The sequence below is a fragment of the Saccostrea cucullata genome, unplaced genomic scaffold (assembly GCF_032062105.1).
Source record: "Saccostrea cucullata isolate Sc308-1 unplaced genomic scaffold, CSIRO_AGI_Scuc_v1 ctg7975, whole genome shotgun sequence".
NCBI lineage: Eukaryota > Metazoa > Mollusca > Bivalvia > Ostreida > Ostreidae > Saccostrea > Saccostrea cuccullata.
Genome location: NW_026927133.1, coordinates 13,317 through 28,858, shown reverse-complemented (window position 1 = coordinate 28,858; position 15,542 = coordinate 13,317). Strand labels below are relative to the sequence as shown.

Genomic DNA, 15,542 nt, shown 5'->3' with positions numbered 1-15,542 from the left:
AAGGTGACTGAGACCGGAATCACATATTTTCGTGAGGTCAAATTTTCGTGCTTTGAGGAAAAAATGTTGGTTCGTGGGGATTTGATTTCGTGGATGAAGAACTTTTTAGTGGTTGTGTATATAAAAATTTACATTTCGTTGTAGACATAAATTCGTGAGTCTCTTCATACCACAAAATTAAAACAACGAAAATGACCCCCCCCCCCCCCGAATATTAGTGATTTCACAGTTTTAGGCATAAAGTCAATACTTCCCGTGAATAAAGTATTGGCCCAGATTGTATTCGCCATAGAATGTTAAAATCGACTATTTCTACTGTTGTTAAACCACTTACTATGTTATTTAATAGGTCGTTGTCAGAAAAGGTTTTCTCATCTTTTTGGAAATTAGCCCATGTGATTACTCTTTTCAAAAAGAATAACCCCTCAGTGGTTTCCAACACTACAGACATGTATCCTTACTATCCTGTATAAGGAAATTATGGGGAGAATTATTTTTCAACACGTGTACAATTATTTCCATATCAATGATTTATTTTATCGTTACCAAGCAGAATATCTACCTGGTCATTCAACTGTATATCAATTACTACAAACATATCATAGTATTGTTCAAAACATAGATGATGTCAAATCATGCTGTGTGGTTTTTTTGTGATCTTTCAAAGGCTTTTGATAGAGTTTGGCACAAACGGCTTCTATTTAAATTGCAAACTTATGGTATATCTGGTGATATTCTCCAATGGTTTTCCGGTTATCTAAGTCAAAGGTCTCAAAACGTTATGTACAAAGATTTTATCATCAAAACAAGATATTTTTGCAGGTGTACCTCAGGGTTTCGTTTTAGGTCCACTGTTATTTCTTATTTATATAAACATGATAAATGATGTTGCTAAAAAATATAATTTCAATGTGTAGATTTTTTGCGGATGATAATTCCCTCAAACAATCATCATACAATATATGGGATATAGAATACAAATTGAATCCAATCTGATTAAAATCAGATCTTTGTTAATCTCCGAAATTCTGATGGTCGCTGCACCGTAACAAAGTTCTGATTTTAATGAGGTTGAAATTGAATAATGATTTACACATATTGGAAATTAAGTCAAATAAATAGCTACTCAAATTCAATCCATCTAAAACTAAGGTAGTTTATTTCAATAAGAAAAACATTTGTGTTATGCCAAAGTTATTTTTTTAAAGCGATAGTCTTGAGTGTTTTCCAGTCCATCGCCATTTGGGTTTGCTATTGTCGCAAAATCTTAGTAAGTCTGAATATATTGATGGAGTTGTAAACAGTGCCAATTAAATAAACGTGGCCTTTTAAAGAGGTTAACGTTCAAAATGGGTAGAAAAATCTTAACAAAACTGTAAATTACATTCATCAGATCTATGCTTGAATATGCTTCAATTGTTTGGGATGGCTCCTCGGAAATATCATGCAGAAATACTTGAAAAAGTACAATTAGTCGCCGCTGGAATTGTAACCGGGCGCCCTATATTTGTGCACTTTATTCTGAAACTGGATGGGAAACTTTAAAAATCAGACGATATATATTGCTAAAATAAGTACTATGTACAAAATTCATACCGGACGAGTATCAGAATGTTTGAAAGATATTGTCCCCAACAAGCGTGAACATGTATCCACATATAATACCCGTAAAAACAAGATTTATAATTGTTCCTAGGTGCAGATTAAAACTATTTAGAAACTCACGTGTACCTGACGCTACAAAACAATGGAATTTATTAAAAACAGATACGAGAGAAGCCGTTTTAGTCAAAACATTTCGAAAAAAAACTTGACAACAAAAATTGATATTCCACCATCATACTTTTCTTTTGGTAAACAATACACAAATATCATTCATACCAAGTTAAGACATTACTGTATACTTAACCAAGATCTATATAAACAAAATATTGTAAGTACCTATTATGTTTATGTGGAAAAAACGAAGATGTTTATCATTTCTTTTTTTGCATGCACAAATTACTCTAATGCCAGAAGCACTCTTCTTAATCATTTGTTCATGCTAAATTTGGTTTCTATTGATATTAATTTATTATTTTATGGTGATATTAATTTGCCTTTACAGATAAATAACAGTATTTTTGCTGCTGTTCATAAATTTATTGACGAAACATTGTAGATTCTCCAAATGATGCATGACATTATATTGTATATCTAGTTATTCAGATCCTTTTGACTCTGTCAATAAAATATGTTCAATTCAATCAATAAACTATGTTCAAAACAAAACAACTAATAAATGTACAAGGAAAGTAATGAATAAATAGTCAAGTCCATTTCTGATACCCTTGTCCGAACTCTCATTGGTACTACGGGTCGTGTCCCTCGTTGAAGCGTCCGTAGCGTCGGGTGATGTAATGTGGGAGGAGGATGTACTGTTGATTTTCCCGTCTTCGTAGGTATTGGGGGAAGGGGGTGTATTTAGGAAAGTCGTGTCGCTGTGTGTGATGAGGGAGGGGGTAGGCGAGGTGGTCTTAGTTCGTTCGTACGTGGTTAAATGGGTCGTTTTCCGTTCTTGCGACTTGAGAGGGGAAGTGTTTGTAATGTCAGATGTGGCTTGTGGTGTTACGTCGTCGTGTTTACAGATACCGGGGAGTGAAGGAGTTGTCATCAGAGAGGAGGCGGTGACTTTATCCGTCTCGGACGTACTTAAAGCTGTAGAGAAACCAATATAGAAATATAAAGGAACATAAAAGACTTTACCAGTACGTTCAAATGATTTAAAATTCTTAATTGACAAAAATTAAGAAGATGTTAATTGTGTAACGAAAAATAGTTTCCAAACAATGGAAACAATTGAACACATGACCAGACCTGTAGATAACATACGGCGTAACATAAAAATAAAAACTTTGTTGTTTCCATTGTGTCCGTTGCAGCTGTACTTGTCGGTTCTGCAAAAAAAAAAATATCCATGAATTGTCCACTTAATTAAGAAAAACATGATTACATATCATTACATCCACGTCATAAACACTCATCATCTGGTCATTATGCTACCGGAGATATGCTACATGTATCTTTATGGTCTTGTTAACAAATGGGGATTATCCCGTTATTATTGTGTCTCTGACACGGCAAAGTCTCCTCCGGGTCACGGAGAGGTCATCCACAACCTTGCTCCATTGGCCCCCTTCTCTGGCCTTACAATAGAGGGGGATGATCCGGACCATCCCCCCCCCCCCCCATTGTTCGCCCCATTCGTCTCTCAAAAAATAGGCCCATTGTTTACACCACCACCACCCCATATGTCGGCTATACTACTATTATATACAAAAATCTTATGATCTCAGACGTAATGAATCAAATCATAAAAACAAAATTTGAAAAAAATAAATATTTCTTTCAACGAATTCCTTTAAAAATAAGAAGTAATCATGTGATTTAGATTTTTTTTAACCGAAATAAGAATTTGTCTTAAAAACAGTGAATGATGACCTGTATCATCCTCCCATTGTCCTCCCCATTGTTTACCCCCCACCCCCACCCTATGTCGACTATAATACTAATACGAAATTTTTACCAGAGGCTGGTCGTAGTTTGTTAGTTCTGAAGTGCAGAAACACGGGATCACTTTTTTGTCTTCCATACTCTGTGATAAAAGACAGGTTATAACTTGTTTCTGGATTCAGTCCTGTCAGATCCACCCAGTCTGCGTCCTTGTCGATAAATCGGTTCTCTGTTCGGCCATTAGATGAGCGGAACTGTAGGACGATCCTGGACCTTTTGTAGCAAGATGGAGATACGATCCATTTCAGACGAACACTGTGGTCGTAGGTTTCTAACACAGTCAAATTTTTAGGGCCAGTGTCTGATAAATAAGAGGTATCACTTTGTATATTTATATGTTGAATGCATTGTATAAGACACGATTGCACAGTTATTATATTGTATTGTATGAATTGTAGAAGAATAGATTGAATTATAGTTAAAACGTACATTTAAGTATTGTACGCATTGTATCAGATAAGATGAGGCATTTATTATATTGTATATTTGTATATTTTATGCAATGCATAGAGTGAATAGATCATAAAATGAATATTTGTATATTGTATATATTATATAAGACAAGATTAAACAGTTTTTTACCGTTCATTTGTATATTGTATGTGTTGTAGAAGTTTATATTGCACATGTACAGTAACTACTTTGCATATGTGCATATTGTATACTGTATATTGTAAAGTGTTAGACATCATATATTTGTATATTGTATACATTATATATGTTTAGGTTGAACAGTTTTTATATTGTATATTTGTATATTGTAGGGAATGTATTAGATTAGAGTGGACATTTATTATATCAAAAATGTGCATATTGTATACCTTGTATAAGATTACATTGCAGTTATTATATTGTGTATTTGTATATTGTGTTCATTGTGAAAGATTTAACTGAATATTATACAGCTTATGTATACAATATTGTTCATTGTAATTTTCTACATACAAATAAACAATAAAACTGTAAAAACTGATAACATAACTTACACTCATCTATGCCGTCAAGTGAAACTAAATCTGTAATCTGTGAAAAGTCGTGAAACACAAAAATAAAGGTTCATTATTTTGAAGAAAAAAAAATAGATTCTATAATAGCATGTTATGAGTGTTATTATATGTCATTCATGCAATCACACGAATTTTCCTTACCGTCTTACTATAACGGGTAGTTTTCATTGCGTTGTTATATACAGTCAAATGTAACAAAACAAACTCATTTGCGAATTTTTCCTTCGACAGCACCATCCAACAATTGTTGATGTCAATGTAATGACTAAAATAATAGAAATCTCCCGTCCCTATCTGGTATACTTTTATTCCAGCATCAACCTTAATTAAAGACAAAATGATCATGATTTTTTAGGTTCATTTACCCTCTGCTGACTCACATAAAATGCTGCTTTAGCGCTTATTTTTCAAAGATTATGTATTATTTAAGTAAAATGCAAACAAATAGCATGAAGTGAGAAAGTCGAAAAAAGACATTTCAACTTGTCAATTTCAGAAAGGATAATTGATATTTATGTTTTTAAGAATTATCTCTCATACTTAAAAATCGATGAACTTTAAAAGATAAATATTTTTTAAAAAATTACTTCTTTCAATAACTGCACCGAAAATAGTCATTTGAAAAATACATGTCGGACTTAGTTGTAATTTTTTTCTTTAAAAATTTGATCCAATTTATTTTATCCACACTATTACTTTGACGAATGCATAAAAAATCGATTGTTTTTTTTAACCCCTGTATTCAGCCAATAAACAAGCAATACGATCTTTTCTCTGTTATTTTTATTAAAATTGTTTTTTTGATTTTTTTTTTTTTGTTTTTTTTTTTGGTTGGTTTTTTGTTTTTTTAAGTTAATGACTTTAAAAAAGTGCTCATAATATTGTAAACTTAAATGGAAATACAGGAGTATGATATTTACATCAGATTTATTCCCTTTTATATCAGTTCCATGGAATAATTCGTTGCTGCTGTATCCTAGTAGATCCAAGTGGACTTTATAAATTCCGCTATTTCTATCATGCGCATCTACCTGTAATCTAAAAATATAGGGGGTTTTGTGAATTTGTATAAAAGGAGAATGCAAAAATCTCAAAAGAAGGTTTTTTTCTTACCGACTCGAAAAAGCGTACGTAGGTGATTTAATGTTAAGTGTGAATCTAACATCTGAGTCTGCCAGTTCATTTGGTGGAGTGGAATCGAAGAATATTTTTGTCATGTCTACTTTTTCATTCCCCATGACGTCGGTTGCTCTGACCCAGAAATTTATTGCATTTCCATCTTGTCGGTCCATAAAGAATGTTTGGCTTTCTGAAGATATATTTCCTACTGGAACCCATGACGTGGGCGTCCTGTTGCCCTGGTTTCCATTCCTATAGAAATAGTCAAATTTCACTATACCACGAATATTTGGTATACGTTCCAGCGTTCTATTCCCCGTCTTATCATCAAGTTGTTGTGGGACATGCTTTTCGTATTTTATCATATGATCAAAATGTTGATAATGTGAAACCTGATTCAGAAGTTTATTTGTATCGTGAAATTTGTTTTCAAAGCGTCCCTTCCATGATACTGTAATGTTATTTTTGAGATTATTTTGCCACATGTAGTTCGTCTCTGGTTCAGCACTTGTGGCAATGAACGGTGAAGTCGACAGAGTGACGCTTGATGAAGGATCATACAAGACCAAGGTGCGAGCGTACTGTGTGTTGTTGGCATTGTCTATCACGTTTAAAATAAACGAATACATCCCTGCCATTGGGGGGATATAATACCAAACATTTACATTGGTGTCGTTAATGACAATCTCTTCAAGTGGGTTCCACGGGTAGGGCTCTGTAAGGTATGTTGTATTCGGTTTTAGCAAATAAACTTGCAGTTTGTATTCTTTTAGTCCTGAGAGATCATCGTTCCATTTGTTCCAAGTAAATGTTATCGGGGACTTTCGTATAAAAAAATATATCAAGCAAAATAATATCATTATTTTGAGCCAAACTGTTAGAAAAGTTGAAACCGATGCATGCAGAAATCAACTATTCTAAAACCTTGTAGTGTATCAGCTCTGATATACTCGTTAGAACTAGCTTAAACGGTGCTTTATTCATTTTTTGTAACTTTTAAGTACAATTCTTTTTAAAATATAAAAGAAATATATTTTAAGTATACATGTAGCTCGAATCTGAAGTTGAATAAAAAAATTTTACTTAAACATCGACAAAAAAGTTTTTAAGATGCGAAGTTATCGCATATGTGAAATAGCGGGAACATATCTATCGTTTACATGTACTTAGAATGTCAACACATAACTTTAAAAAAAAAAGGGGGGAATTAATATTGTTGACAGTCTGAAATTTTTTTACTTGTGCATTAAGGGGGATGTACAAGCCATATTGGATCTATAGTCTGGTGTAAGAATAAATGCGACCATTATAAAACCAAGACAAGAAATTACTAAGTAATAATCATAAGGTTATATTACTTACTACTTTTATTTGTTGCATCGCGTCGTCTGATTAATGAAAAAACGCGATTTTAACCTCACTCCAGCAAATCGGGAAAAACTGTTCTGTTTACAACTCGAAATTCCTCGCTAAAATTATTCCACTGAGCACATGGTTGGCATGTGCATATATCTGCTGTGGATAAATCCGTTTATTACCATGATTATATTAATTTTTTCATGGAACAAGTCTTGATAATTTGTTGGTTTCTTTAAAACTCAAGAAAAAAAGATAAAAATGTCCTAAACATATATGTTTACGGTGGTCTTTTTTCTGTGGCGATAGAAGTTATTTTCAAATGGGGCGCTGCAAGAAGGATGCTTAGCATTTAATTTGAAAATGTTAAACAATACACAGTGCATGAAAAATAAATTGTAATTACATGTCTTACATTCGAAAAGTCGGTACATATGTCTATTTTGTTTATAAGTTAGATCAAAAAATAGGCATTTATAGGATTTCCTTCAGGCACCTCACATAAATAGCTAGAATGTTTGCAATGACCCACACATTGTATGGGGTCATGTTTGGACACAAAAACGCATCATGTCTCATTATGTTGACATTTAACGCTGTAAGCTCTCGCTCATTGAATATACGAAGCTTGATAAAATATAATGAGTTGTTTCTATGAAATTTAGAAGTGAGCACAATGTTTGCAATGAAAGGTCTATTGCATATGCTATGTCTATCATCGCAAAAAAGTGAGTGCTAACCCCCCCCCCCTCCCCCGAAAATCCTTTGTTTGTTTTTAAAATAGAGTTAAAGATTTTTAAAAAATTGCATTACTAAGTATGTGATGGAACATGTACTAGCCTTATAATACCACTTGTTATAAAAATATTTGGTTGCCCCCTCTCCCGATCTACTGCCTAGAAATGGCCCGACTCATTTTTTTAACATTCCATTACACGATATTTTTTTTTCTTCCGTAAACAATTCTGTTTAAATTTTAAGGATTTTTTTCTCACCTATAAATATGGACCCTATAATTTTTCACTGAGTTGGGAGGACCACCAAACATCATTTTAAAGATGTTTATAGGTTGATTTTTTCTCTTTTCTTTGTACAATTGTAATTTTGAAAATATGGGCAAATAGAAAAAAAAAATTATGTTCAAACTAAATAAATTACTTCAAGCCACACTATAACACCTTTCCTCTTTTAAAAGTGTTCATATTATTTGAAATATTTTGCAACTGTAATTCTCTTCTACATTTAAAGATTGTTATTTCCTTCCATATTAAGAAGAGGTCTGGAAAACAAAATTCTGTGCTAAAAATAGACCACGTGCTGCTATCCATGAACTACTTTCATGGTTCTTTACACTCTTTTTGAAGACAATGGTTCCTTGTTTTGAACTTGAAATTATCATTTAAAAGTGCAAAATTTAGACATTTTCTCAACAAATGGTTGTAGAGAGAACATTAATGCACAGTTTGCATATTTTTTTGGATTTTTTAAGGCTCTGCTGAATTCTGTAGCTGCGCAGTTCTAAGGAGCATATCAAAAGCATTTTTCTGCAAAAGTATAGATTATATATGCACAACATGCATTCGGTTATGCATATTTATTGTATCTTTATCAAAAAGACTTAAATTTTGATCAAAATATAATGTATTTTAGCCATTTGAAGAAATGTTTACATTTTGCTCTCACTGCACTAAATGTGGCCGTACATCCCCCTTAAAGAAATATTTAACGTGAAAGAAAATTAAAATATATATATTTTAAAGAACCTTTGTTATGTCTTCTGTTACATCTAAGGCTTTTTCTGCGCAGTCTCTCTCTTGAAGGCAATGACGCGGTTTCTTGAAGTCAAAACGAAACATTGTTGATTTTGTTGTACTTTGGCCAATGAAGGGATCCTTCTGTAACTGAGTTCCTGGTCCTTCGAGTTCTCGATACCCTCCGTGTTCAGCAATAACAGTTAACGTTAAACTGTTTAAGGACATAGAAATATAATGGAATTAATCGTAGAAGGTAGCGTCTAACATCTACATAACAATTCCTATTTTCACGCATTCTCAAAGTATAGTCTCAATTCGCTATAAATAATGTACCGTGTTTTAAGTTATATAATATTTCTAATAAATTTTATTTTCTGCCAGTCATATGAAACATTGTTGGTTGTTGATTAAAATACACTAATTGTTTGTTGTACATTGAATGATTGTCTTAGGAGAAAATCGCATTTTATAGCAGAAATCGATATTTACGTTACTGTCGCCGATCATGTGTAGTTTTTATTTTAAACCAAATAGAAGTTTTAAATCACTTACATATCTTTTTCTTACATTGTCCTACATTTAAGTTATATTTCTGAATATCACACCCTTCACAAATATGCGTGTCACAATTTTTTAAAAATCTAAATATATTTATCAAATTTTGATGTCACCGCAAAATTAACTTTTCTATTTGGAAATTCAAAAGGATTTAAATGATTGCTGAACTGACTCAATAGGATTAAGTTGTAACTTTTTAACATCATGAACACCTCTATATAATGGTAAAAAAGACACTGTTTACCTGTATTTATAAAAAATAGCCCCCTAATCTTATGAGTAAGGGTTAAAAAATTCATCGATATTTACTTGTTAGTATTTATTCACAAATTTGAAGAGAACTAACTGTTTCCTATGGGTCAAATTGGAAGACACTTTTCAAGCACTAGAATATGCCTTTAATTAACAATGGAATAATAAAATATATCAGCATTAAAAGTTATAAATCTTATAAATATCATTCGTATATATTTACGTTACCAATATTTACATGTACGTTACTAAAAGAACTGTTTAAATTCTAAAGCTGTTTAACAGATTTGCGAGTGAATCTGACCGATTTAAAAACTAAAAACATGAAGAAATACACTGTTTCATAAAATGGCATTTTCTTTTCTGTTACAAGTGCAGAATTAATAATCACATTTTTTTAAACAATATCTTGTGCATCCGTGTGGTTTGAAAATAAATGACATATTATTTAAGTAGAATTATGGTTTAATGATCGAATGTTGCTTTTTACAGTTTTAAGATAATACAGTTAGGGCTGTGTTTTGAGAAAAATTTGTGATAAATAAATTTTTTTAAACAATATGATATATATTGATTTTCTTCAAGTCCATCAGAAAAGGATTCTATCATTTTAATGCATACATTTTAACAATTAAAATTTATTACCCCTTTTATAGCGTGTATTGATTAAATTAACACTTCAATTAAATCTTTAGATGACATTTAAAATCAACATGTTCAAAAAAAAATTCTCTTTGTATTTTGTAATAATTATAAAAACTGTGTTATTTTCTTAGAAATTATGTAATTATTGAAGGTTTTAATTCAAAGAAGTAAAATATAATCTTTGGTAATTGAAATTCCCATCTTTTAAACAGAATTTGAAGAAAAAGTGTCTGTCCGATATGTATTGGAAGTTACTTACAATATCTTTGTTGAATATCATACCCATCGATATATCGATATATTGATACAGTCCTAAATACATGTACACGTTATCATTCAGAACGTAAATCTGAAACAAAATTTTCTTAAAGTTTGTATTTTGCTGTTTGTTTGAACTGATAGTGTATCGTCAACTTAAAAAAAATCGTTATATGCACCTAAATTGTACACCAAGCTAAACATTTTTAAAAAGAAAATATCGTTTTTTGTAGGAAATATAATTTCAGAGAATAGGCGCTGCGCTGCATATAGGGGAAAGGGGGGGGTTCCCACATCGGGTCAAAGAAAAAAGACGGCTGTGGGTGTTGGGTGTCAAGAAACTGGTCGAAATTGAATCCATTTCCATTTTTGTTGCCTTGCAAGAAATACATGTATTAAATTGTGCACCTAATTTTTTTTCCATTTAAATTGTTGCTTAAACATAGAACTTAAAACGTATGCGTCTATGCTTTAACAGTACTGAAAATTCAGTTTACGAGTTTTCACAAGCAATTAGGCATTTGAAATACATGTAATCAACAGATTAAATGGTGGAAGGGGTGTCATAAATTAAATGATTCATCTATAGATATGTAGCTTGAATTTTAAATTCAACCCTTTGTCAAGAACACAGATAAGAAAATTCATAAAATTCAAAAATTTGAAATAATATAATCATTTCCCCCCGAATATACTTTTTATTTTGTATGATGTCTATGTGCGATATTTACGTGATATTTAACAAACACTTCGTAACCAGGTAATGGCGAAATATTTTACCTTCTTATATTTTAAATAATGTGCGTTTCTCTGAACAGATTAATGAAGAATCAAATAATAAAGCATTTTAGGGAGTATTGTCCTTATTTAGCTTATCGTCAGATTTGATAAAAACCTTATAAAATAAAAAGAAAATAATTTCATTAAAATGAAAATTATGCCTGTTTTGTTTTTACTCATAATTGAATAAAAGATTCCACACCCTTTTACAAATGTGCTCAAATGGTTTCATAAATGTTTATAGTTAACAAAATTTGATGTGTATTATCTTAATTTTGTATTAAAAAAATCTTTCGTTTCCAAATATGGCTTAACAACATCACGTTAATATCTTGGTGTAAAATAAGCCCTCCAACCGCATTCATTTCGAAGGAGGTCAACAAAACACAGCACGAAGTATATGTAAATCAAATTGTGATTTTTAATAACTATACACTTTCATGTTTCAAATGACATATAAAAATGTTAGTTTCAGCTCACATTTTTTTTTTACTTTTCCCAAAGTCGAATTGGCACTATAAACTGAGAATGCGTGTTATAGGCTAATTAATCAAAATATCCATAAACGTTTACGGTTCATAAACACTCTGCTCAATCATATAAATTGATGCTTGAACCTTAATGATGTTTCATACATACAAGTAAAATACAAACAATTATATCATAGCTTGTGGGGCAAAATTGGACGAGACATTTCAACTTGGCAAATCTTTAAAGGAATAATAGACATTTATCTCATTTAGAGTTATCACTCTTATCAGAGTATTGATTGATTGTACATTATGTAGGCCTTTCAACTGCCGCTAGGGGTCGGTGTTATGAACGATAACTCACTGCTGAAACTTGTTTAGAGCAGGCTCGTGTTTACACGCAAGGCAGTTTTTACCATTTCCCAAGTGTTTTTTGCTCTCAGTAGAATCCAGTGGTTTTAGAATTAAGCACCATTGTTAAGCTTTTTGACTGTATACTTGCGGACACCGGTTTACTGCATATAATTAAAATTTTTAATTAAAATAAAAAGTGAAATCTACCCTCCTTCTCAGTTCTAACCTATTTAAATTTTTATACTCGGTCCTTCCCCTTCGTGCTTAGTAACACAAATAAGATGATCAATTGTTGCATTTACTTGTAAATATATACATATTTACACAGGAAGCGAAAAAGCGCGAACACAAAAAACATGACATTAAATTTTCTTCTTCATAATAATCGTCAAATAGAGTTAAATCTATTGAATATAGTCTGTTCCCCATTCATTTGACCTGTTATTTCAGGTAGAGTGAAGGCATTCTCTTTCTCTTGGTCAAAACATTTTGTGTACAAAACAATGTAAGGAACCCTTTTGTGTATATAACAATACCAATGCTGAAGCAGCCTATATGTCATTCCTATAAACGATAACCGATAAATCGGCACTAAGTTGGTCATTTTTCACACCTGAGTTACCTGTCCTTAAACACAACGTCGGAAAAGTCAATTATAAATGATTAAACTTTTTAATGATGTAATTAAAAGTATGCATAAGTTATCATCTTTTTTGATAATTTCATGTACCTATAAATCTATCTATGTAATTTTTTTTACCGTATGTGCAACTTGAAAAATTAGTTGAAAGGCCTACATTATGTGGTTTAACGTCCCTCTCGAGAATTTCTCACTCATATGCGTGGAGACGCCACCACTTGCCGGTGAAGAGCTACAAATTTTGTCCTATACTCGGCACTCAGGGCCATTGAGTAATTAGGGATCTTTTTGTGCCAGCACCTACTGCGACACGGGGCCTCAGTTTATACGGTCTCATCCGAAGGACCGGTCTCCATGTCCCACAGTGGGATTCGAACCCGCGGCGTAAGGATAGACTCATTACTTCGCGACTCTAGAACAGACGTTCTAACCACTACGCCACGCGGGCGACCTTATCAGAGTATCACTGAACCTGAATTTAAACAAAAATAATGCGTACAAAATTTTATTATGATTGTAACGCGTCTTTTGATTGTTAAGGGAGAAATTATCACGTTTTCTTTACTCAATAATTGAGAATTAAATTATGAAGATTGAATTAAATAGCAACCTAAGTTATACAAATATAACTTGGGTTGGAGCAGTTTCGCGGTTTACAAAAAAGCGAAAACTGAGCCAAACCAGGTTATACAATAGAACTTCGGTTGCTCATTAATTCATTCCTTAAATAGCTATTTGAATGCTTAATTGTTTTTTTTATTACTTGTCTCCGTTTTCGAATAGCCAGTCAAAATTTTCATCCGTGAAGTTGCAATGAAAAACATCATCATTTGGATTAAGTGATCCAGGTTGGAAACGACAATTTTTGGTCTCATTTTGGCTCACAAAGGGTTTGTTCTGATCTAATAAAGTAAAGACAAATATCATTTTTGCAGATAAGTTAACTTCACATTTCATTCATACTACCCTCCGATTTCAATACATTTGCTAAGGAATTCTGGATTGAAGTCATATACAATGGAAATCGAACAATTGTTTTCTCAAATATTAAAGATGACCAAAAGTAAAAAGACAATACAAAATGATAAATTCTTAAACTTGAAACAAATAGAGACTAGTGACTTCACAATAATATCTTACTTTTTCTATCAACTTTCGATAATCCAATCTGAATTTTCCCTGACGTTATTCCAAATTTGAACCCTTTGACATATTCTGGAAGTGCTATATTCTCCGGTCCTGTATAAAAGGCGGCAAATGTGACGTTAATGTAATTGTAATCCTTTTGATTAAGCCATAGCGTATCTACTCTTGTGGAGTTTGGTTCAGATGAATCTATTATAAAGCGGTAGAGCTCTCTCTTCTGCCCAGTTCTTTCAATATTAGCAAGAACGGACGTGCATTGTGTTATTGTTGGACGTCTTTCTGAAGTCACTGTAATTAAATCGAATAATTTGCTGATGCTGGGCATAAAATAATTAAATAATGGTATAAACAAGTTCCTGTCCTTTAAAAAAAGGACTGCAATACGTGGACCATATGCATGTTTTTTTTTAACTGAAATTTAATTAAGAAAGAATGGAGGCGTACAAGGCGAGGGGGGGGGGCAATCCCCCGCTCTGAAAAAAGACATTTCTCAATTCAAAAAGTAGTATTTTTTCAAAATTTTATGGTTTGTATCATCTTTTACATATCAAATTCTATATTTCATTGTTTTAATAATTTATGAATAATTAATTTTAACTCATGTTTAAAGACATTTGAAAAAAAAAAGAGAAAAAGCTTCATGTATGATTCGAACTCTCTCCATAGCGTAGGCTTGGTCCAAGACCAACCGTTTTTTTTTTTATCTTTTATTAGACCAACCGTTTTAACAACTACGCTACGAAGTATATGCACTATTGACGTCTTACGGTGTGATTTAAAGGAACGGGTTTGTTGAAGTGAAATTTTTTCAGAAAAGTTTGATTTTCATATAGAATGGGTTCAGATTCCATTTTTTTTTTGACAAATGAAATGGATTTCACTTTTACATTTCCATCATTTAAGCGTTCACGAAGAATGGATATTTGACCCATTCATGTTCAATTCGTTTTTTATAGCTCTATTAAACCCATTTCCCACTAAATATGCTTAACTGTCAACTTTGAAATAAAGATTATCAAATGATAAGTCGGTAAGTAAAACAAGAGGCCAAGGGACCACATTGCTCACCTGAGCACATCGGGCTTGAATTTACTCCCCACTCCCTCCAGGCGTTCATCATTTGAACAAACTAGAATCTACACTACCTGAGGATGATTCCATATAAATATCACTAATCATAGTTTTGAAGTACTTGAAAAGAAGATTTTAAAAAGGTTTCCCTATATATCCCTATGTAAAACTTGGGTTGGCCATTTTGGCCCCACCCTAGCCACGGGGGTCATGATTTGAACAAACTTGAATCTACACTACCTGAGGATGATTCCACGTGAGTTTCAAACTGGTCACATGATTTACTTTTTATCGCCGATATATGGCTGAAATATGGCCGATTCGGCGTAAAACATTAATCAATCAATCATCTTTCCTGGCCCATCGGTTCTGGAGAAGAAGATTTTTTTAAAATGCCATTAATTTTTAACAAATTTATGATTATCTCCCCTTGGAATAGGGCGTGGCTACACTACCTGAGGATGATTCAACATGGGTTTCATCTTTCCTGACCCAGTGGATCTTCAGAAGGATTTTTAAAGATATTTCCTATATATATTCCTATGTAAAACTTGGGTCGGCCATTTTGGCCCCACCCTTG

At 32.5% G+C, this 15,542-nt stretch overlaps 1 protein-coding gene across 1 annotated transcript; it reads right to left on the bottom strand.

The window, feature by feature from the left end:
* Window positions 1–2,132: 2,132 nt before the first annotated feature.
* On the bottom strand, window positions 2,133–14,216 carry LOC134273528 (uncharacterized). The gene is made up of 10 exons (XM_062755726.1): window positions 13,886–14,216; window positions 13,509–13,647; window positions 8,798–8,999; window positions 5,673–6,499; window positions 5,480–5,597; window positions 4,701–4,880; window positions 4,539–4,575; window positions 3,566–3,853; window positions 2,857–2,936; window positions 2,133–2,697 (listed from the first exon to the last, which is right to left on the bottom strand). The coding sequence occupies exons 1-10, from the start codon at window positions 14,214–14,216 to the stop codon at window positions 2,692–2,694; spliced, it is 2,208 nt and encodes a 735-aa protein (XP_062611710.1). The 3' UTR covers window positions 2,133–2,691.
* Window positions 14,217–15,542: the final 1,326 nt, after the last annotated feature.